The 24,683-nt window shown below is 42.2% G+C and overlaps 1 protein-coding gene across 1 annotated transcript; it reads left to right on the top strand.

Annotated features, from left to right (window-relative positions):
• The first annotated feature begins 1,165 nt into the window (after positions 1-1,165).
• Positions 1,166-17,699, top strand: LOC118892389 (T-cell-specific guanine nucleotide triphosphate-binding protein 2-like). Its single transcript, XM_036847046.1, has 2 exons — positions 1,166-1,353; positions 16,100-17,699. Exon 2 carries the CDS (start codon positions 16,120-16,122, stop codon positions 17,362-17,364), a length of 1,245 nt encoding a protein of 414 aa, XP_036702941.1. The 5' UTR covers positions 1,166-1,353; positions 16,100-16,119; the 3' UTR covers positions 17,365-17,699.
• The last annotated feature ends 6,984 nt before the right edge of the window (positions 17,700-24,683 follow it).

Here is a 24,683-nt window from a genome sequence, read left to right as displayed (position 1 = left end):
GTGCAAGTATATTCTCCAGGTTTTTGAAGATTTTTTTTTTTACTGTCAATAAGCATTTCTTTTCATGAACAGAATCTTTTCATTTTAATGTAGTCAGAGTCACCCTGTTTGTTAATCTTTTCTATCCAGTTATCATCTGGGTATCTTGTTGAAGAAAATTTTCTGAACCCTAAGATCAGCTATAGTTTCTTCCAGAGTTTTCCATTTGAAATTTAGGCCTTTCTTCCTCTAGAGTTGATTATCAAAAGTGATATAGGTAGGGAATCAGTAACGTTTTTCCATATGGATAATTAGTTTGTCCAACTCCATTTACTAAACAGCACCTTCTTTACCCACTGACGTATGACGTACTTCTTCCATTCAACACAATTCTGTAAATCCTGAGTCTAATACAGTGTTCTGTGCTGTGTTCTGTGGGTCAGTTCATTCATCTCTGTGCCAGCACCCTAGTACAGCATTAAAGTATACTTTATTTTTACAATGTATAAAATATACATGAAAAATGCCATATATGGCACTGCAAACCCTCCCATTTCTTCTTCTTCTAAAGAAAATTTGGTATTTTCTCCTTAATCTTCCATGTAAATTTAGGAATCCAGGCTCCTCCCTCCTCTCTGTGCCCAGCTCCTTGTGGTTTTGCCTTGTGTCCCCAGAGCCCCTTCTGGTAGTTTGATTCGCTCATCAGGTGTGACCCCACGACCCGCCAGAGTGATCCAGGCCCCGGGTTGACAATGTGGCAGTCAGGTATAGGGCTTCTAATGATGAAAGAACAAAAAGACAGAGAAAAGTTAGAGAAATGCTTCTCCCTCATTCACTGGATGCTTTGAAAAGTTTCTCACAGCCTTCCTTCTTCCCTGTTGTCTGTACTCCCCTGGGTGTCTTGGCTAGGTGACCTCCCAGGGGTCCTAAGAGACCTGCCTTTCCTGGTCTTTAGTACCTCTCTGCCCTCTCCTTACTCACTGATCCTCTGGAAGTCACACTCTTGTATTTTCTTTACTGGAAAATGTGGTGTTGTAGAGAAAGACATAAACATGATTTCCCTGGTTTCATTTTCATTTCTGGAAATGTTAGTTTCAAGTATCAATCTTTTCTTCCTAAGGGAGGGGCTCAAGTCAGAGGCTATTGTACTTCCTACTGCCTCCCATCCTGGGCCTCACTTCCCAGGCAGGACCGAAGTTTGCCAGTCCTTGCTCTCTACTGTGTCTGCCTTTATCTGGATGAGGACAGTTCTCCGGATTGTTCCTGTGCTGGGGGCTGCAGGGAGCACTTCACCAGACTCTGCATTTTCTACTGTTTTAGCGGAAACATTCGGGTCGGAGCTCTGACCAGAAATGTCTTTTCTCTCTTGAACTGGTGAGTGAGCAAGCTTTTTGCACTTGCAGGGATGGGATGCTTGTTTTGTGTTTGGAGGCCTGAGGGGCAGGGCTGGCTGGTGGAGACCTGTGGTTTGGTGCAGAAAGCCTGCTCATCCTTCTCAGGTGGTTAAGAGAGTGAGGGAGGGCTGAGAACTGCCCAGGGCTAGGGCAATAGTGGTGAGAATGGGAGGAGTGACTGGATTCTGGATAAATTTGGTCAGGTTGCAGGATTGGGGGTGTGAAGTGTGAGGCAGGGAGAAGTCTATGGGAGGAGAGGGATGGGGGCTTGAGATAGGTTTGGCCTTGTTCAGTTACTAAAGATCATCCTAGACATACAAACGGGAGATGTTGTATAAACAATAGGATATTTAGGTCCGAGGTCAGGGCAGATGCCTGGGGTAGAGATATAAATTTGGGAGTTGCCAGCACGTAGATGGTGCTGGACAACATGAGACAGGTTAGGATAACCTAAAGGGTGCATGTATGTGGAGCAGGGTCAGGACTGAGCCTGTTGTAGGGGAGGAAATAATTTTCCTCTACCCTTGTAGCTTCTTATGTCTGGTTTCAGAATTAAAATGACATGAGGCAGATTAATAGAAGAAAAAAACAAATTTAACTTTGTATGTGCAGGGGTTCCATAATATGAGGCACACCTGCGTTCAGGCAATTGAGGCTTATATGTTATTCAGATTTCAGGAGATGGGGTAGGAGTCTGGGACTTCAAAGAGGGAAGTCAATTTACAGGAAGATGGAAAAATAAATGTTTGATAAACAAATGTTTGCCATGCCATGCAGAAACAATGGGAAACAGAGAGGACTTTGATCAAACAGGCCTTGCTAATTTTCCCCAAGTCTACCACACTAGCTCATAGTCTTTGTAGAAATCTCTGGTGATAGCTCTTCTTCCTGAAATAGGCCCTTTATCTAAGTTCTTTTAGGCAGTTAAGGGGAAGGTGAAAGCTCTTTCTGAGTCTTTGGTTTCTTAAAAATAATCATCCTAAAATAATCCTATGCCAAAGAGATACATTTTGGGACAGCAAATTTTGCTCCCCTATGCTATGGGCACCCCAATTTCAGATCACGCTGTGTGGGGGGGACGTGCACACAAAGCAAGGAGTGGTCGGCCACACCCACTTCCTGCTTTAGTTTAACAAAATGGTGTTGGGGAGGAGAAATTCTTCCTCTACCCTTCTAGGTTTTTGTGGCTGGTCTAAGAATTAAATTGACATGAGACAGATTAACAGGAGAAAAAACAAATTTAATTACTATACCTATGAAAGAGGGCTCCAGAAGAATATGGGGCACAGAGGCAGTAAGACAATCAAGGCTATGTATTCATTCTGAGCAAAGGAGTTGGGGCTAAGGGTGTAGGACTTCAAAGGTGAGGAAGGGGGCTTCCCTGGTGGCCCAGTGGTTGAGAATCTGCCTGCTAATGCAGGGGACACGGGTTCGAGCCCTGGTCTGGGAGGATCCCACATGCCGCGGAGCAACTGGGCCCGTGAGCCACAACTACTGAGCCTGCGCGTCTGGAGCCTGTGCTCCGCAACAAGAGAGGCCGTGATACTGAGAGGCCCGCGCACCGCGATGACGAGTGGCCCCCGCTTGCCACAACTAGAGGAAGCCCTCGCACAGAAACGAAGACCCAACACAGCCAAATAAATAAATAAATAATAATTAAAGGTGCTAAAAAAAAAAAAAAAGCTCAGTAATCAAGATAAATAATATTAAAAAAAAAAAAAAGGTGAGGAAGATAAGGCACAGGGTAATGGGAAGAGGAAATGTTTGGTAAACAAGTATTTGCCTTGCCATGTAGAGACAATGGGACACAGAGAGGAATGGGAACAAATAGGCCTTGGTAAATTTCCCGGTCTACATGTCTAGCTCATATTTTTTTAGTTATCTCTGGTGACAGCTCCCTTCTTGGAACAAGCCCCCCATCTAAATGCTTTTAAGCAGTTAAGGGGAAGGTAAAAAGGAAAACTTCCTGAGTCTTCTGTTTCTTAAAAATAACCAACCTAAAATAATCCTCATACTAGAGAAGCATTTCGTGGTGGCAATTTTATCCCCTACACTGGTCATTTATCTGACTTTTCTTTCACCTTTGAAACAAAATGTCTTCTCATTGCTCTAGTACCCTTCGTTTTTATGACTTAAAGGTCACATTTCAAATACATTCAAAATACCCTCTCTCCATGCTGAGGTCGCTGATGCTAAGTGTAACAGAACATCAGAATGGGACTCATTCTTTCTTTCTCCCTATTGGCTGATACATGGCAATAATTGCTGCGCCATTTCAAGGTAAACCACCACATAGATATTTCAAATCAGGTGGCCACAAACTAGTTAGACCACTGTCAAAGCTCTCACCTGTATAGCAGGTACAAAAGGGTTGGGGTGAGGGAATTTGTGAAGGGATATTTTGAGGGAGATGTTAGGGTATCGGATCCCCAGGGCAAAGATGCAGAGTGATGCCTGCCCCTCACCTCAAACTCAGAATGAGGGTTTTAGCAGGAGCTTAGGGAGAACAGCTAGAGGACAGGGAATTGGGTTTGTCACAAGCCTGAGAAATCTAAATGTGAAAGTCAGGTTAGCAAGTCAGGTTAGCAAGATGTGACAGACAAGCCCAAGAATGAGTTGGGGTGAAGGGGGTAATGTGTGGTCCATACATCTGATCCAGGCCACGTGCAGGAGAGAGCTTGTGTGAGGTCACCTCAGGGCATTTCTCAGAGGGCTGTCTGCAGGAGGGACCAGTCTGGAGTGTGGAGCTGAGGAGAGACGTGTGCAATGTGCACGCAAACCTAGGAGTCATCAGTGAGTATGTGGTCTTGTATCGTTGGGGCTGGAGGAGATGTGGGGGAACTGAGTAGATGGAACAAGGAGGTTCCCTAAGGCTGCACATCTCACCTCTCTTTGGGGTTCCCAAGGGGAGACAGTGTTTGTAAAGGGCTTCACCCCTGGATTGGGTAGTTTCACTTCTAGGGAAGTGACAGGAGTGCCCGTTTTCAAATTATCTTGCCTTTTGTGACTCTAAAGCCCACCTTAAAAATCTCTCTCCTCTTTCCCCTAGTTCATTTCTCTTCCCATCACAGACTACCGCCGTCTTTTCAGTTTAATATGTGTCAGGATAATATGTGTCAGGATATTCATCTTGAACATATTTATTAATGCATATTAATGTATATATGTATCCATGAAAGCTATAGAGTAGTGCTTTATGTTTATCCCTTTAATTGTCCACAAGGTGCTTATGTAACAAAACATTAAAACCCCTAACAAGGTCAGTTTCTTACTTCCTAAACTCAATATCATTTGGGGCATCTCTCTATGTTGATGTGCATAGGTCTACTTTATATTTTCTGACACAGCAGTCAGTCAAATGTATATCCCATTATTTATTAATTATAAAAAGGACACAGTATTACGTAGGGTACAGACAATGCTGTTGTAAAAGAGGGACTCAAACACGGAGACAGAACACCAGGGAAGGCTTTCCCTCCCTCTGAGGGCAGTGCAGAGGTTAGCAGACTGCACAGCCGGGTGCTGGTTTCGTCTTGGTCTGGTAGAGCTCAGGCCCTTCCCATCTTCACAATCCACCATCTCCATGCCCTTGTCCCCATCTGTGTGCTTGTCTCTAGGGGAGCAATCTAGTCTTCTCTGATTATCACATCAAGCTTGGCCCACATTTCACTTGGTTCTCTCACTCCTCTGTCTCTCCCCTGGAAAGCAATCTCTATGAAATCAATGATTTCCATTCCTGAAGCTCCAGGGCTGGGACACTGCCTGGCACAGAGCAGACACTCAGTAAGAATTTGATTAGAGAATAAAGGAAAGAATAAAGAATGATTGTGCTTAGAAAATAAAGGGAGGATTTGCTTCTAGAATAAAGAAATAAAGGAAGGAATTATTTGACAGTTCACATGCTGTTTTCATTCCCCCTGTGATTGCTTTGGGCTTATTGAGACCCCTTTTGTAAGCAAGTGATAGTTTCTGAAGATATGAACTCAATATTACTGGTACTATATTTTCACAAGTCCTAAAGCCTTCACATCAGAGGGGAGGCTAGGCTAGGTTTTAGGCAGTGGAGTAAGATGGGGTACAATTATGCTTAAGCACAGTTACTCTCTGCTTAAACAACTAAATTGAGGCCACACAGAATCTTAAGTTAATACCTGTGGTTTGCGGTCAGTTTGAATGTTAGCCATGGATACAGGACTTTTCAGTAAGCTCAGAGCCATTCACAGCACTAATGTCACCTTTGCCACCACTTAAGAGCTAAGCATCCATTCAATTTCTCTTGAAATAGTAGGAATGGTCACCATCTTAGAGTTTGGTTATAAAATAGCATGGGGATACATCAATTTAAAGTAAATTTTACAACAAGCAGACAGAAAGTGACATGTGGAGAAATCCCTAATTTCATAGGACTGCTCCATGATTGCTCCTAGGTGAAGGTTTGGTCAATTGTCCACTCTTTCCCAACTGCTCCTAATGCTGGCTTACATTCTCCCTCAGCCACCAGTCTTATGAATGAGCCCAGGAGTAAAAGATGCATTTTACATAGGAACCAAGTATACTCAACACACATGCACAGACACAGGCACATACCTGAAAAAGAGATTTTACCACAGAATTTGCCATCTCTTCACTTTATTCAATTCCAGTGGGTAACTTAAAAAAAAAAAAAACTCCTGTTATAACCCACAAAATGATTTCACAACTTCAGACAAGCAGAATGAAAACCACTCATTAGTGGATTTCCCATGCTGGTTTCTATATAGCTCCCAACATGCCCAATTATCCCAAGTCCCAACCAAAGGGACCCATGGAGAAGTGTGGCCCACCTTGCACCAGATGTGGAATCCGAGGCATCAAGGACTTCTGTGAGCCCAGAATCCAATGTACATCAAGCCCCAAGTTTGTCCCCCATTTGGTCATTATCATGAAAGGCTGACAGAAAATCAACATGTTCGTTTATTGCAGGAAAGTATGATAAGCCTCAACATCATCAAAGGGCCTGGTACTGAACAGGACACATCTGGGAAGATGGTGTTTGAAAAGTTCCCACCTCACTAACATCATCTGTAAAGGGAAGAGTTGGTGCCCTGCAATAGAGATAGTTTCTCCAAGGCTAATACACAATTAAACTGAGGGGGACTGAAAAGTCCCATTAGACATCTCATCCTTGAAAGCCCACCTAAGGTCCCTATTCCATGCGAGGTCCACCCTGGGGAACTAGTGGACTCACAATTCCAGATGCCCCAGAAATGACCAGTGGCTCCTTCTCCAGTTTAGACACTAAGAGTGTATGAGTGGCACATCCTGCCCTCCTTCTACACATGTGGTCTCCATCAGAAGACCCCGAATGCCAGGAACATGGAGATGAGAGGCACACTGCCTCCACACTGGAGGGCTGGATGGGTTTGGAGCAGCAAAGTGTTTGTGTGCTGATGTGGTCCCTGAAGAATGTCAGAGAGGGGTCCTGCTATGAAAACTCACTGAAATGAGTAAGCCAGATGCCAAGTTCTCCTGTCCTGGTGTGGGCTCCACCTTTCATGTCCTTACAGTAGCTCAGTTATCAAACACGTTCCATCTTAGGAGCCCTCTCACTTACACACTCCATGGAAGCAGAGGGTGACGGTGATCAGATAGATGTCAGTGGGCCTCCTGGCATGTCACCCCTCCCTGGGGAACAGTCCTCTCCTCAAACAGAGGCAATTCCTTCTGGGACCATCCAAGCTCAGGTTGCTCCAGAAGGAAGAAATGGAATTGTGGAGGGTTGGGGTTGCCCTAGGGAGAGCTGAGGGGAAGGAGGGAAGAGGAGCTGGGAAGGACAGTTGGTTGTCCTGCAGTTTTCTCCTTCAGCGACCCCTCGGGGACACTGGACCTCTCAGCTGGGTTATTTCTAGATCTGAATGCTGGCAGGGTTCCAGCTCCAGGGGGACTCAGGCAGCGGAAGTTTCAGTTCTATTCCTGGAAATGACTCTAGTTGTCCAGGAAAGGGAGCGCCAGTTTCCTTTCTGCATTCCATAGTGGAGGGGGCACTGGCCTGAGCCAGACTCTAAGGCCTCAGTGTCAAATCAGTGCACAGAGGCCAAGCACAGAGTTGGGGAGTCCTGGGTCCAGCCCTGCTGCTTCCCTCCAGAGCCATGTCCTCGGATGTTGGTCCTCAGCTCAGTCTTTTTTATTTATTTATTTATTTATTTATTTATTTATTTATTTATTTATTTTATTTATTTTTGGCTGTGTTGGGTCTTCGTTTCTGTGCGAGGGCTTTCTCTAGTTGCGGCAAGTGGGGGCCACTCTTCATCGCGGTGCGCGGACCTCTCACTATCGCGGCCTCTCATTGCGGAGCACAGGCTCCAGATGCGCAGGCTCAGCAGTTGTGGCTCACGGACCTAGTTGCTCCGCGGCATGTGGGATCTTCCCAGACCAGGGCTCGAACCCGTGTCCCCTGCATTGGCAGGCAGATTCTCAACCACTGCGCCACCAGGGAAGTCCCCTCAGCTCAGTCTTATGTCCACATTCAGCTTCACGATCACCCAAACCCTGCCCCTTCCTGAGGCTCAAGACACTGTCTGCAGAGATGCTCTCTGGTGTTGCCCAGCTCACTCAGCACTTGGGTTCACTTGCTACCACCAGCTTTGCTCGGAGTGCATATTCTCCATCCAACACGGACCTCCCTGCCAACTCTAAGCTCTGACCCCTACCTGCTGTCAATGCACCTGCTGGGGACCTGAGACCCAGCAATGCTCACCACTGGCCAGGTGACCCTGGGCATCTGCCTATCATCCCAGTGATTGTCATGTGCTCGCTCTCAGATCAGAAGGGATCAGAAGGAAAAGCTCCCCAAGTCTTCTGTGGTCAGGAGAGAGGCCCCAGACAGAGGACTGTGTGAGTGTAACAGAGTTAGAAAGTTTTCAAGGCTTACAATGCTTCCAAGGTTTGGGCAGAGATTGCAAACGTCAGTAATAGGATAGGAAATTCTTATGCATCTAAGAGATTGTGAGTTCAATTTAGCCACCATTGATTCCTTCCCTGGGTCAGAAAAAGACAGATGACAGGTTGAGGAAAGGGGAAGGCAAAGATCACTTTAGTGAACTTGTTGCAAGGGGTGTGGCCAACAGTGAGGGCTGGATGTTCTTTTCTGGGTAAGATGATATCAGGAGGTAAGAGTCTGGGGCTACCCACCTTGCCCAACTCTAAGGAGGAGGTAGCAGGCCTGCAGGTCTGGGCTGTGCCTGTCCCTGAGATCCCAATGGGGACGTCAGTGTGAGCCACCCATGGCCCCACCTACGTGAGGGACAGTCACCGCACCAGGGGCTTCAGCAGGATTGCACCCGTCCCACCTGAGTGTGTCTTTCCTACCCTTTATTGTTCCCATCCTTGTAATAGGGTCAGTAGGAGGAAGAAAGAGGGAGAAGCTGACTCTTTTCCTGTCCCTGCTGCAGCTATCTCACGTGGTGGAGGGACTGAGCCAGGGCAGGGGAGATTTCAACGCTGTAAGAGTCTGCAGATTGTTTATGAGACCAATTGGACTTTTGTTTACCTGAGTGGGACCAAGAGACAGTATATTTCCTGAGACATTCCTCCCCTCCTCCAACCAGGAAATGTGTGCTTTGCCTCCGTGCATTTCAGAGACCTTATTGATGTCCAGGAATAACTTCCCTGTCCTGAAGGTGTGATGCCCTAAGGAGACCGAGATATTAGAGGCCTAGTCTTGTCAGTCACCCACAGAACAGGGCTGAATTGCAACTGAAAAGCTCAGTAAATATTTGCAAGGTGACGGAAGGACTACACCCATTTTCAACTTTAGCAACACTTTTATAGTTAAGCCACTTGCAGAGGATTTTTCTGGAGGAACTCAGCCTGAACCCTGCTGGCCCACACCCCAGCCTGAGGGCTTTAGGCAAGGCATTTAAGGCCTGTCCTCCTTCCCTTTTCTCCTGTTCCCTGCTTTGCTTTGCTAGTATTCCCAGGCCTAGTCTGGTCTCAGATACAGGCCTGACACAGCCTCTTGTTCAGCTCTCCAGCCTGCCCAGTTCCTGGTGGTGAAGTGAGGACCATGCAAACATCACACGGGTTGAGGGCCTGCCAGAAGATGGAGAAACATGAGAGGAGGTGGCTCAACCAAAAAAGAGGCTGAATTTGGCTGCCTGCCTGGACCTTGTGAATTCCTTTGAGCCCAGGTTCAAACGATTTCAGGCATCTAATAGACAGATTAGCCTGAAAGCAGAACCCAAACCTAGAAAAGGTTTTCAAAGTGTGGCCCTAAAGTGCAATCAGCAAACTTTATATGTCTCTTGTGGACTCTGCCCAGATCCTACTTTGGGTTCCTACTCTGTGCGGGGAGAAGGCACCTTGCCAGAGACTCACAGACCTCTGATGGGGCCTGTTAGGAGTTTCTCCTGCAAAGGCAGAAGCCATGCTTGAGTCCAAGGAACAATTCCATTTGGTAGGTGCACAGTAGTGACCATGACATGCTGTGTCACCTCTTGTCCTGAGGAAGGTTCATGTGATCTCAGCGGACTTAGGGCTAGAAAGTCTGACTATGGACCATGAGGTGTACATTGAGGGACATCACTGAGCAATGGCCTCTCCAGGCCAGAGACTATGAAATGGGACACCAGACTCAGAGTGACCCTCACAGTGAGGACCAGCCCAGTCCTGGGGAACTCTGAGTGGTGTTTTTAATTAATACTGAGGTCTTTATTTATTTAATTTAATTTATTTTTTGGCTACGTCGGGTCTTAGTTGTGGCACGTGGTATCTTTGCTGAGGCATGCGAGATCTTTAACTGTGGTGCACAGTCTCTTCGTTGTGGTGCGCGAACTTCTCTCTAGTTGTGGCGTGCAGGTTTTCTCTTTTCTATTTGTGGTGTGCATGTTTTCTCTTTTCTATTTGTGGCACACAGGCTCCAGGGTGCGTGGGATCTGTAGTTTGTGGCATGCAGGCTCTCTAGTTGAGGTGCGCGAGCTCAGTAGTTGTGGCACGCAGGCTTAGTTGCCCCACGGCATGTGGTATCTTAGTTCCCAGACCAGGGATTGAACCTGTGTCCCCTGCATTGGAAGGTGGATTCTTTACTATTGGACCACCAGGGAAGTCCCAAAACTGAAGTTTTTAATTGGGTGTCTGTATGTGTTCATCTGCATCTGCAGCTAGCTGTCAAATTCATTTGTGATCTTTCTTCTTTGCCTTGCAGTTCTTTCTGCCTGGAATGACAGTCTCTCTTGTCCCCACCTCCTCCCTCAATGATTTCTCTGTCTTTCTTCCATCATAGCATTGATTGTCTCTATGTGTCAGACAGAGTATTTCTCTGATGTCCCCAAACTATGGAAGTAGGGAGAGATTCATGACTGACTACAGAGAAAAGAATATATGCAGCACCAATTTGAAAGAACTGAGATATTTTTCTTTTTAAAATCCTTTGTTTACTTATATAATATGATGATCACCTACACACTGAACAACCATCCCAAGAAACAGAACACCTTCAATAACTATACTTACCTGTGTGTTCCTATTTACTCCATACTCTGTCACCAGCCCTTGTTTAGCAACTTCATGAAGTATGTATTTATGATTCCTTTCTGTCATTTGTTGTGTTATCACTTACATATGCATGCCTAAACAATATTTTGTTGTGTTTTCTTGAAGATTTATTTAAAGAGTATTCTTTTTTCCTACTATTTTTTTCTACCATTTCTACTAAATTCTATTTATTTTAACCTCAGTGTTGTGTTACTAAGATTTATTTACTTATGTATAACAATGGTTCAGTGTTGTAGAGCTCAGTTTATTTATCCATTCTCTATCAATGGCTATCCTCTCCTTTCTCACAATAATGAAGACTGCTGTTAGAAACACATTTTACATGTCCCCTGTACATTTTTGCACAGTGACTCCTGGGTACCGTGTTAGGAGTGGAAATGCTGGGTCCTAAGGTGCATGAATGTACAATTTAATAAAATTAATCCATACTTTTTTCATAGTGATTTTATTGATTTTACACTCCCAGCAGCTATATTTCAGAGATTCTACTGATTCACATCCTCCCTAGTACTCGATATCGTCCAACTTAAAAGTTTTTCCAATTGAATTGATGTACAACGTCATCTCACTGTGCACAGTTTTGCATTTGCCTCATTACTAAGGAGGATGCTAAACTTTCTGTGTGCTTATTGGTCACACCTGTTTTTGTTTTTTGTTTTTTTCCTGAGAAAGATCTGTTCATTCCCCCCCAAACCTTGCATTTCCATACTGGATTGTTTTGCTTCTTAGTGATCTCTAGCATTTTAAAAATACCTTCTTAGTATTGATTTTTAGTTTATGACATTTGTGCCAACATCTTCTCCACATGTCTGGAGAATTTTTTACTGCCCTGAAGCATTTCTTTTCATGAACAGAAACTTTTCACTTTAATGTACTCTAAGGCACCCCATTTGTCAATCTTATTTATACAGTTATCTTCTGGGTATCTTGTTTAAAATTTTTTTCTGTACCCTAAGATCTGCTATATTTTCTAATATAGTTTTCTATTTGAAGTTTAGATCTTTACTCTTCCTCTAGAGTTGATTATCAAAAGTGATATAGGTAGGGAATCAGTAACATTCCCCAAATGGAAAACCAGTTTTTCCAGCTCCATTTACTTGATAGTGCCTTCTTTACTCACTGACATTCCATGTACTGAGTTGGCCAAAAAATGCCTTCGGTTTTTAAGTAAAAATAAAAGACACATTTTTCATTTTCACCAAGAACTTTATTGAACAACATAGTCACCCTTTTGTTCCACTACCTTCTGCCATTTTTCAGACAACTTCATAATTCCATCTGCCCAAAAGTTTGTCATCTTTTTGAACAAAGAACTGCTCCAGGTGTCTTTTACAGTCTTCCAGGGAATTGAAATTTTTTCCATTAAAAGAATTTTGCAAAGACCTAAATAATGGAAACCTGAAGGTGTACTGTCTGGTGAATATGGCAGATGAATCAGAACTCCCCAGCTGAGCTGTAACAGTTTTTGCCTGGTCATCAAAGAAACATGCGGTCTTGCATTATCCTGATGGAAGAGTACGCGTTTTCTGTTGACTAATTCTGGACGCTTTCGTCGAGTGCTGCTTTCAGTTGGTCTAACTGGGAGCAGTACTTGTTGGAATTAATCGTTTGGTTTTCCAAAAGGAGCTCATAATAGAGGACTCCCTTCCAATCTCACCATATACACAACATCACCTTCTTTGGATGAAGACCAGCCTTTGGTGCGGTTGGTGGAGGTTCATTTCACTTGCCCCACGATCTCTTCCGTTCCACATTATTGTACAGTACTTTTACTGTAAACTTTTCATCGCCCATCACAATTTACTTTTAAAAAGGTATGCTTAAGTAGAGAATTACATGTGGAAATATGGTCAAGAAGGTTTATTTTAGCATAAGTTATGTAAGGATCCTACACATCAAAGCGCTTAACATAACCAAGCTGGTGCAAATGATTTTCAACACTTGATTTGGATATTTTGAGTATGTCGGCTATCTCCCGCAGGCATAACATTGGTTGTTCTCACTTAATGTCTCGATTTGATCACTATCAACTTCAACTGGTCTATCCAACTGTGGAGCATTGTCCAGCGAGAAATCTCCAGCACGAAACTTCGCAAACCACTTTTGACATGTTCAATCAGTCACAGCACCTTCTCCATACACTGTACAAATCTTTTTTTTTTTGCATTTCAGTTTCAGTTTTACCCTTCTTGAAATAATAAAGAATAATATGCCAAAAATGTTGCTTTTTTCTTCCATCTTCAATATTAAAATGGCTACACAAAACTTCATCAATTTTGATGTCATTTTTAAAATGCATGCTGATATGACAGCTGTCACATACACTCTAGCAAAATTTTTTCAAATGAAGTTAAAGACAACTAAGTGCTACTAGAGCCATTTTATGGATAAAACCGAACGAACTTTTTGGCCAACCCATATGTCTCCCTTTCAACATAATTCCACACATGCCTGAGTCCAAGACAGGGATTGGTATTGTGTTCTGTGGGTCAGTTGGTTTATCCCTATGCCAGCACCCAAGTACAGCATTAAATATACTTTGTTTATTTTTATAATGTATAAAATATACATGAAAATATACCATACAGGGTATGGCAGGTCCTCCCATTTCCTCCTTGAAATGTGGGTTCTCAAATATCAATCAGATCTTCCAGAGGGAGAGGCTCAGGTTAGAAGGTATTGTACTTCCTGACGCCTCCCCCTTCTGGGCCTCATTACCCAGGCAGCAGAGGCTTGCTAACCTTTGTTCTCTACAGTGAGCACAGGAGCACACTGTGTCTGCATTTCCTGGTGAGAACAGTTCTGAGGAGTGTCCCTGCACAGTTTCAGCATTTTCTGCTGTTTTAGTGGAAACATTTGGATCTGATCTCTGTCATAGGAAGTCTGTTTTCTCTCTGGAAAACATGCTCTATACCTGCAGTGGCCAAGGCCAGCTTTGTGCTTGGAGGGCTGAGGACAGGGCTGGCTGGTGGAGAGCTGGAATTCCATCCAGCAGTTCATGCCAACTGCTATTTGAAGAATAGACAACCCCTGTGTCTGAAGATGCCTTTCCTTTCTTCCTTTCTTTCTTTCTTTATTTCCTTCTTTCTTTCTTTCTTTGAGAAAGTTGTAAGAAAATTTGGGGCAACAGAAGGTTTACTGGTTTCTCCAGTAGTAAACTATGTACTGTTTAATGCACACTCAGGGTTTTCTGATTCTAGCCTTTCATTACCATAAAGATATTTAAATCTCTTTGAGTTTTGGTAATTAATAGCAATGCAAAATAATTAGTTTCTTTGCCATTTCCCTACTCTGTGCAGGCTATAACAAAATACCACAGACTGGGTGCCTTATGAAGAAAAATCTGTTTCTCATACTTCTGGAGGATGAAAGACCAAGATCAAGGCACATGTAGATTAGGTGTCTGATGAGAACACACTTCCTAGATGAATGTCTTTTCTGTTAAAGCTCACATGTCAGAAGGGTTAAGCTAGCTCTTTGGGGTCTCTTTTATGAGGACACTAATCCATTCATGATGGCTCTGCCCGCATGACCTAGGCACATTCGAAGTGTCCACTTACTAATAAAATCACTTTGAGCATTACATTTTATCTATGAATTTATGGGGACACATTTAGTCCATAGCCCATATAGAAATACAATCTGTCTATTGAGGTTCAATAGTCTTCCCACCCTCTTCTTAGAAGACAGCACTCTTGTCTCACTTTGACATTCATTTCAATATTCCTGAGCTATAAACGTGTCTCTTTGGTATTCTCCTTTCAACTAGCATTAACATCTGCTTACTTCCTTCATTAGTGATCAGTTAAATAAAATCCTTAACATGTATTCATTTAATATTTTTTGAGAGTCATGATTTTACTTTTTAAAAAAAATTGTCTTTGCACAATATGTAGAATGGGGGTGGAGGGCATTCAGCACAACCCTACTGGACAGAGCCCACTGGTAATATGTGAAACAATCTTATGGTATAAATATTCTTTAAATCACAGTTTCTTGGTATGACTTTCCTCACTCATAGTGAATGAGAGGAGGTCCCATCAGTATCATATTAATAATTTCTTTAAATTGCCTTGGTTTAATCAGATGCCCATGTTTCAAAACTGTGCTGAATTGGATAGGGAAAATTAGAGCTCTTATTTACTTCCTCTGCAACTTCCTGTCACATGTTTTAAGTTCCACCCAAAGTGGTCCATAAAGTGAGGTAAATAGACATTAAGCTGCCATGGGGTAACTATTACCACAATGACTATGTTCTTGGTTGTCTGCCTTATGGAACATACATCCTGGCGTACAGGCCACCTGGTGGGCTTGTCTCTGTCTCCTGCCTCTCCCACAATGCAAGTCCTGTCCTGATTTGCTGCAGGGTATTGGAAGTGAGGGTCTTTCTGGAAGTCATCTGTGCTCACTAACATGTTGGCCTAAGTGATTCTTCCTGCGGAATGGAAAGGTGCTGGGCTCTGTATTCACGTTTCAGGAAAATACAGACAGTCTATATTAGTTTCCCATTGCTCTGTAACAAATTACCACAAACTTAGTGGCTTAAGACAATATACGTTCATTCTTTTATAGTTTTGGAGGTGAGCAGTCAAAATGAATCTTAAGGGGCTACAATTAAAGTGTCAGTAGGACTGGTTCCTTCTGGAGGCTCCAGGAGGTAATTCATTTTCTTGTCTTTTCCAGGCTCGAGATGCTGCCTGGCATTCCTTGGCTCATTGCCCTCCCTCCATCTTCACTACAACCTTTGTTCCTATTATCCCATCTTCTTTTCTGCATTTGGCCATGCCTCACTCTTATAGGGATGCCTGTGATTATATTTAACCCATGTGGACAAACCAAGATAATCTTTCCATCTGAAGATCATTAACTTAATCACATCTGCAAAATGCTTTTCACTATGTAAGGTAACACATTCACAGGTTCTGGGGTTCAGGATGTGGACATCTTAGGGGCCATTATTCTGTCTCTACATTGTCCTGTCTCCTGGGACATATAAATCATCAGCTTAGAAAACAGGTAGTCTTTTCTGTAGCAATGGAAACAAAAGTCATCAGGAAAAATAAATTAACTGTAGTAACATGAGTAAGTGTGAGAGATGGGACTGATCTGTTGAGACCACTGTGTTTCCTCAGCTGAACCTGCCTGTTCTGCTGCTTCATTCACCTTACCTCCTTATTCTCTTTCTTTTTCCACAGATCATCCAGAGTTAACTGGCATGGATTGGTTCACCTCATATTTCCTGTCAGGAAAGAATTTTGAGCAATTGGCCCAAAAATTTGTCCCTCACTACTCCACATTGATCAGCAAGGCAGGGGGGATCCTCTCTCAGGAAAGCGTTGAACGTATTCGAAGAGTCTTTCAGGAGGGAACTTTAAAAGAGGTGGTTGAAGAGATTCAGGAAGCACTTCAGAAATCTGAGAATGCTCCCTTGGATGTGGCTGTGATTGGGCAATCTGGTTCTGGGAAGTCCAGTTTCATCAATGCCCTGCTAGGTCTTGGTCATGAAGAAGAGGGGTCTGCTCATGTTGGAGTTGTGCCAACCACCATGAAGAAAACCCCCTATCAACATCCAAAATATCCCAATGTGACCTTCTGGGACCTGCCTGGAACTGGGACTCCCAATTCCCTTCCAGATTCTTATCTAGAAATTGTGGGAGATGATGACTATGACTTTTTCATCATTATTTCTTCCTCACGGTTCAGCTCAAATGATGCTCTCCTGGCCCAGAAAATCAAGGAGAAGGGGAAGAATTTCTACTTTGCTAGAACAATGGTGGATGTTGAATTACATAGTGAAGAGAAAAGCAAACCCATAACCTTCAAAAAGGAGAGAGTCCTTCAGCAGATCCGAGATGACTACCTGGCTATTCTCAGCAACATCGGAGTATCTAATCCGTGTGTCTTCCTGGTCTCCAACTTTCACCCGGATAAGTTTGATTTCCCAAGACTGCAGGAGACACTGCTGCAGGATCTCCCTGCTCATAAGCGCTACACCTTTGTGCTCCAGTTGTCCAATTTGTCTGATGCTTTCATTGAGGTGAAGAGAGTTATCCTCAAAGAGAAGATCTGGCTGAATGCCCTGAAATCAGCCGCTTTGGCCATCATCCCTTTCATGGCCTTCTTCAGTGGCTTTGATTTGCCTAAACAGGAGAAGTGCTTGAACCTTTATCGAAGCTATTTTGGTTTGGATGAGCAGTCAGTCAAAGAGATTGCCCAGAAGCTGGGCACATCTGTGCAAGAGATCAAGAGCTCCACAAAGTCCTTGGATTTCTGGTTATTTGTGAAGAATGACAGTATAGCAGCAAAGGCCATGAAATGTGCTGAATCCTTTTGCTCAGTGAACGGAGGACTCCGATCTTCTATCTTTCAATTTTTGAAAGTATATTTTCTACGTTTGAAATTCATCAATACTGTGGCTGATGATGTTAAAATGCTGTTGCATAAGACTTTAGGGAGCTGAAGTCTAAGAGAATGAGGCAGAGATGGGTATAGAGTTGCCTAACTGAATAACAAAAGGGCCTCAGGTCTTGTGTTCTCTGGGTGGGAGCAGGATCCTCTTCTACCCACCACCAAGGCCAACACTACCCTAAAGTAAAAAGATTGTCTCACTGTTGGAAAAAGACCATTGCTCCACATTGATGCTACACTGCTAAGTAAAGGGGATTTGACCATAACATTTTTTCTGTACTCTCTAAGCTATTTTGCTCTAATCATGACAGAAATGCACCATATAACTTTCATTAATCTCCTGGTGTTATAAGGTATTTTTCATTTGCAAGTTTTACTCTGATAATAAACATTTGGTAATAATTAAGATAACTGTTATCTATTGGCTTTTTATGAATTATTATCCCCAGTCATCATTTCAATACCATCCTCACCAAAATAAGGGAAAATACACAACTATGGGAATATGGCCAAGTGAATAGTTGATGATGTGTGTGGGGAACCACATCAGGTAGAAGAAGAGAGGATTAGAGAAATGGTTTAGAATGTAATATTTCTAGATACTGTTAGAGATTAAAGGGAGGGAAACCAAGTCAGCGTTTATATCTCTAGGACTTTTTCAACACTGGATAGATTAAGAGACCAGTGAACAGGGCACGATGAGGGACAGGAGATTTGAGAGAGTGAAGTTGAATTAGGAAGGAAAGAAAAGTTTAACTGAACTGGGATAAACAAGAGAATAGAGCGTTTTTTTCTCTCACCCAAAATTTTACATCAAACTTCTGAAACAGAAGCACACAACGACAGTACCTGTCTCGAGTCTTGGGGATTCTCACTCCTGCTGTAACTGTAATTGTACATGCGACTTTCTTCTCTTCTCCTCTGTATCACTGGTATAGGGTGGATGCTGTACGGTCTAAGAGATGTACATGGCTGAGGCCTTGCCTTAGATCCCCACACTCTGAAGGCTCTCTCAGTGGGTGGAGGGCACTGAGATGTGAAGTAGGACATGAGGGGTCCACAATCACCCTGCTCCTCCGTGTTCCCCCACTGCTCAGCAGAGGACTCCTGTAGGGCAGAAGCAGTCAGTGGGGGATGAAGCAGATCACTATGTGTGCTGCCTCATATTCAACAGATATGTGAAATGATAAAAGGGAAGGAGCTCTTGACTTTCTGTTATGGACAGATTGCATTAAAAAAATTTTGTTCATCAGATGTGACCAACATTGGGACGCACACGACCTTCCCCTTCTCCAGAAATTATGACTTTCCACATTCCCCAGGCTTTTTCACTTCATTTCAGTGGCTTTCCATCAAGATAGCAAAGGACAAATCAAATGGGTCTTGTGTGGGTCCCAGTGGAAACACCCTTGCTATAAAACAAGAGTTATCAAATATTTACATCTGTGGTTTTTGTTTTCAAAGTTCCCTTATTCCCAAATAAGACAGGCAGGGTTAGTGAGTCTTTCTCTCTGGGAAGAAAGAACTCAGAGGAGGAAAATAGAGAATCTGTTCTGGTGCCTTGTTTTCATCATCCAGAGTGAACAGGAGGGTTCATGTACCTAGGAGAACATTCAGGAAGTGTCTGAATGATTCCCCTCGCAGGGAAAAAAGTGGGGAAATGGGAGGAGGCTGTGAAGAAGAAGAGAGGTCTCAGGGTCTGGTAGGAGAGGACAGAACTTTGTGGTGTCTCTAAACTGAGACCTTTGAGCCTAGCACATCAATACGTGTGAGCATCAGGCTCTTATAAGAGCAGTTTCTGAAGTCCAGCCAGACTCTGTCAGCAGAAGCTTCAGAAGTTCCTGTGGGTGGTGCTGTAATGGTTGACCGCCACGTTAGGCATTGGGTGAGCCTCTTTCATTCAGCAGTCTGCAGCCCATAGCCTGAAACACCACTTCATTGTGCCATGCACTTCCTTGGTCCCCATATGTCTTACCTTGTGAGCACAAAACTCCTTTTCATGACCGCTAGAGGGTTGGTGTTACTGAGAAAGGGAAGCCCCTCTTTTCCCCTCATCCCTGCCCCTCAGGGCTACTGGTTGAAAGCATCTTCCTGGATGCTGGATCCTACCGCTGGATTAGTGGTAAAACAGTTCCTATCCTGTCTTCTCTCCCAAATCAGTGTCTAGTAGATACAAATTGGTTCTCTGCACTGGGACACTTTTGAAAAGCGTGTTGTGAATGGTACAGTTTCCTGGATACCTGACACTTGAGCAGAGACAAAAAATGTGCATATATGTTGGAAGAGTGCCCCCAGTAAAGGGAACAGCAAATGTAAGGTTGTGAAAATGAGAGGAACTTGCCATGTCCACTGAGTAGGTAGTAAGCCCCAGTGGTGGAGTAGTGACCAATGGGAGAGTGGTAGGATATGAAGGGTGAGGAGTAATCAGGGAACAGGAATGTAGGACAATGGTGGGCATGGTCTTTTCTTCAGAATTTATTCTAAGTATGATGGAAACACTGAAGGTGTTAGGCATGACTTAATTTAGGCTTGGAAAATAGATTACAGTGGAGGCTGAAAGGATAGGTCTAAAGCGCCTAAAGGTGATTATTCATTCCTTCTTGTTAGAGATGATGGTGGCTTGGACAATAGTGAGAGAGACAGAGAGTGTGAGAAGAAACTGGGTTCAGGATGTATTTTGAAGATAGACCTGCCAGGTTTGCTGACTAACTAGATGAGGATGTTAGAGGGAGACTATAAGAATCACCTGATGATTCCTTCTGAGCAACTAAGTAAGGGGGGGTGCCATTCAAAGAGATGGGGAAGTCTCTGGGAGAGTAGACCTGGGGGTAGGGGTGGGGTTGGGGAATTAAGAGTCGAGATCTAAGAAAAGGACTGTTAGACTTGAGGTGTCCGTTGGAACTCTGAGTGGAAGTGCCATGCGGACAGGTGGAGGTTTGAGTCTGAGGGTCAGCAGAGATCATGGTTGTGCTGCTTTCTATCTGTCTGACGTCTGGCAAATCACTGAGAAGCACTTTCCTTTACCTTCAAAATGGGGATCAACTTACCCACTCAAGGACCTTTTGGGGAATACACGTCCTGGGATGATTTAATATTTACATGAAAGGAGTATGGTGCAATGAAAGTGCTCCATGGAGTGACAGAATTTATTAGGAGGTAAGCCACAGGTAAATTAACTTGGGAGAGAAAAATTTATCATTATAAACCTGTCTCCAGGGAACAAATGAGGAGGGGAATGCAGGCAAACTGGTAAGGTAATCACCATACTTCCCCCTGAATCTGGGGCTCCATTAGGTTCCCTCGACTTCTCCGTTTTATTGACTACTTTTTTTCCTGTCAATGAGTTAATTTGTTCATTTTCCCCCATATTGATATTCACTTGTTGTAGCAACATTTGTTGAAAAGGCATTCGTTTTTCCATTGAATGTTATCTTAGCAACTTGTTAAAAAATTATATGATTATTTTTGGGTTAATTTCTGTCCTCACTATTCTATTTCATTGTTCTGTAGGTCTATCCTTTCTTCAGTGCCTCAGTGTCCTGATTATGGAAATTTTCTAGCAAGTTTGGAATAGGATAAGTTTACAGTGTGAGTCTTCAAACTTTATTCTTCTTTTTCAAATTGTTTAGTCTGTTCTGTTCCTCTTGTCTTTCCTGTATAAATGTAGAATTAGTTTATCAATATCTATGAAAAAAGCTTGCTGGGATTTTGATTGGGATTTTTTTCAATTTATAGATCAAACTGAGGAAAACTGACACCAGCACACTATTGAGGCCGTCAATCCATGAACACAATATGTCTCTACGTGTATTTGAATCTTCTTTTATTTCTTTCTTCTGTGTTGTGTAGTTTTCAGTGTATATCTCCTGCATATATTTTGTTGTTTATATCTAAGTATTTTATTTATTTAGTGCAATTATAAATGATACTTTTTTTAAAAAACAAATTTCAATTGTTCTTTGCTGGAAAATAGGAGTACTTTTGTATACTGATCTTGTATTTTGCAACATTTCCACTCACTTATTAGTTCTAGGAGTTTTTTTGTGCATTTGTTGGGATTTTTTAATGCAGAATATTACACCCTGTGAACAGAGACATTCCTATTTTTTCCTTTTCAACAAGTATATCTTTCTTTTTCTTGTCTTATTGCACTAGCTAGGACTTCAATATTATGTATCATAGAGTGGTGAGAGAGGGTATTTTTGTCTTGTTCCTTACCTTAGGGAAAAACATTCAGTCTTTCATTATTAAGAATGATGGGGCTTCCCTGGTGGTGCAGTGGTTGAGAGTCCGCCTGCCAATGCAGGGGACATGGGTTTGGGCCCTGGTTGGGGAGGATCCCACATGCCACGGAGCAACTGGGCCCATGTGCCACAACTACTGAGCCTGCACCCTGGAGCCCGTGAGCCACAACTACTGAAGCCAGCATGCCTAGAGCCTCTGCTCTGCAACAGGAGAGGCCGCCACAGTGAGAGGCCCATGCACCGCACGAAGAGTGGCCTCTGCTCTCTGCAACTAGAGAAAGCCCATGTGCAGCAACGGAGACCCAACGCAGCCAAAAATAAATTAAAAAAAAAAAAAAAAAGAATGATGCTAGCTGTGGTGGGCAGTGGGGGAGGGGGGTTGTTTTTTAATATAAATGGTTTTTACTAGGCTAAGAAAATTCTCTTCTTAGTTTCTGTAAGTTTTTATCATGAATAAATGGTAAATACTATTGAAAGATTTTTATGCATCTATTGAGATGATCGTATGGTTTTCTTATTTATTATGTTAATCTAGTGAAATTACAATTGATTTTTCCATTGTTCAAACAGGTTTGCTTTCCTGAAGTGAATCTCACTTGGTTGTGATGTATTATTCTTTCCATATATTGCTGTAATTGTGTATGTAACCTTGTATTCATTGTTTTTGCAGATATATGCATATATATATAGATAAATTACTTCTTTATGGTTTTCTGTTGTAATTGTGTTTAATTTTCTTTGTCAGGCTTTGGTATTGGAGTGCACTGGCCTCATGAAATGAATTGGAAAGTCTGCCTTACTTTTCTGGAAGAGCTTTGTAATATTAGAATGATTTCTTCCTTACATGTTTGGTAGGATTCACCAGTGAAGCAATCTGGGCCTGGCATTTTGTTTCTATTCTATGGTGAATTTTAATAATTTCAATTTCTTTAATAGATGCAGAATTCTTACATCCTCTATTTTTCTTGTGAGTTTTGGTAGTTTATGTCTCCCAAGGAATTAGTCCATTTCACCTAAGTTGTTGAATTTATGAGGGTACAGTTCTTAGTATTCTCTTATTACCCTTTTAATGTCCATGGGATCAGTATTGATGTCCCTTGTTTCATTCATTATTGGTAATTTTTGTCTTCTATCTTTGTTTTTGGCCAGTGTGAATAGAGGTTTATCAATTTTATTCATCTTTCCGGAAGAAACAAATAAAAGAGTTGAAAATGGTTGTGTCTGGGTGTTGGAATCTATTGTGAGGCAGGGAATACTCTATCTGATCATAAGTCTTTTAGAACCATTTGACTTTTAAAGTTACTCTTCTCTCTCTTATTCTTACATCCTTAGGTGTACAATGTATTGATTTGATACATTTATTTTGCAATGTGATTGCCATAGTAGTGTTAATTAACACCTCGTCACATCACACAATTATCATTTCTTCTAGTAGTAGAAAAATTAAGATCTAATCTCTCAGCAGTGTAATGTTTATAATACAGCTCTGTGTTTATAATCACTGTACTGTGTATTCTATCTCCAACTTATTTATTTACTAGTTGTAAATATTATGTACCTTTAAACATCATCTCTTCCATTCCCCCACTCCTCAACCCCTGGTAACCACAATTTCACTTTCTGTTTTTTTGAGTTTGGTGTTTTTAGAATTAAGATACATGATATATCATACAGTATTTGTCTTTCTCTGTCTCTTTTTCATTTACACTCGTGTCCTCAAGGTTCATCCATGTTGTTGCAAATAGTGGAATTTCCTTTTTCCACATGGCTGAAGTGGATTCCACTGTACCTACATACCACGTCTTCCTCATTCATCTGTTAATGAACACTTCTTCAGTTGTTTCAGTATGTTGGCTATTGTGAATAGTGAAGCAATAAACACAGGAGTGCATGTATCTCTTCAACAACCTGTTTTCATTTCTTTTAAATATATACCTGGAAGTATGATTGCCAGATTATATGGCAGTTCTGTTTTTAATATTTTCAGGAACCTCTACTGTTTTCTATAGTTGGTTACACCAATTTACATTCCCACTAATGATGCACGAGTGTTCCCTTTTCTCCACATCCTCGCCAACACTTTTTATTTGTTGTCTCTTTGATAATAGCCATTCTGAAAGATGTAAGGTGATATCTCATTGTACTTTTGGCTTGCATTTCCTGATGATTAGTGATGTGGAGCATCTTTTTTGATGTCTGTTGGCCATTTGTATGTCTTCTTTGGAAAAATGTTTATTTAGGTCCTCTGCTTATTTTTAAATTCAGGTTTTTTAATGTTGAGTTTTATGAGTTCTTTGTATATTTTTGATATTAACCCCTTATCATATATATAATTTGCAAATAACTTCTCCCATTCAGTAGACTGCCTTTTTTGTTGATATTTCCTTCACTGTACAAAGCTTTTTAGTTTGATGCTGTCCTAAATGTTTATTCTACTTTTTTCTCCTTGCCTGAGGAGAGAGATGGAAAAAGAATATTGCTAAAAGTGAAGTCAACCAGCTTACTATTTATGCTTTCTTCTAAGAGTTTTATGACTGCAGTTCTTATATTTATGTAATTAATTCATTTTAAGTTTATTTTCGTATACATTGTAAGAAAACGAACTAGTTTCATTCTTTTGCATGTAGCTGTCAAGTTTTCCCAACACCATTTTTGAAGAGGTTCTCTTATCCGTATTGTATATTCTTGCCTTCTTTGTCATAGATTAATTGACTGTAGGGGCGTGGGTTTATTTCTGGGGCTCTGTATTCTGTTCCATTGATGTATGTGCCTGTTTCTGAGCCACTACCAGACTGCTTTGATTACTATTGCTTTGTAGTCTAGTTTGAAATTAAGGAGTGTAATACCTGCAGCTTGGTTCTTCTTTCTCAAGATTGCTTTGGGTATTCAGGGTCTTTTTTGTTTCCATACAAATTTTAGAATTATTTTTTCTAGTTCTGTGAAAAATGTCATCGGGTATTTGATAGGGATTGCATTGAATCTGTAGGTTGCTTTAGGTAGTATGGATATTTTAACAATATTTATTCTTCCAATACCTGATCATAACTTTCCATTTATTTGTGTTGTCTTCAACTTTTTTCATCCAAGTCTTCTGGCTTTCAGAGGACATGTCTTTCACCTCCTTGGT

Source organism: Balaenoptera musculus, chromosome 3 (genome assembly GCF_009873245.2).
Source record: "Balaenoptera musculus isolate JJ_BM4_2016_0621 chromosome 3, mBalMus1.pri.v3, whole genome shotgun sequence".
In the NCBI taxonomy this organism is placed as follows: domain Eukaryota; kingdom Metazoa; phylum Chordata; class Mammalia; order Artiodactyla; family Balaenopteridae; genus Balaenoptera; species Balaenoptera musculus.
This window is presented reverse-complemented; position numbering and strand designations above follow the sequence as displayed.

What these genes read in the sequence shown, in the direction of transcription:
- LOC118892389 (XM_036847046.1), top strand. Translation starts at nt 16,120, where the DNA reads ATGGATTGGTTCACCTCATATTTCCTGTCAGGAAAGAATTTTGAGCAA.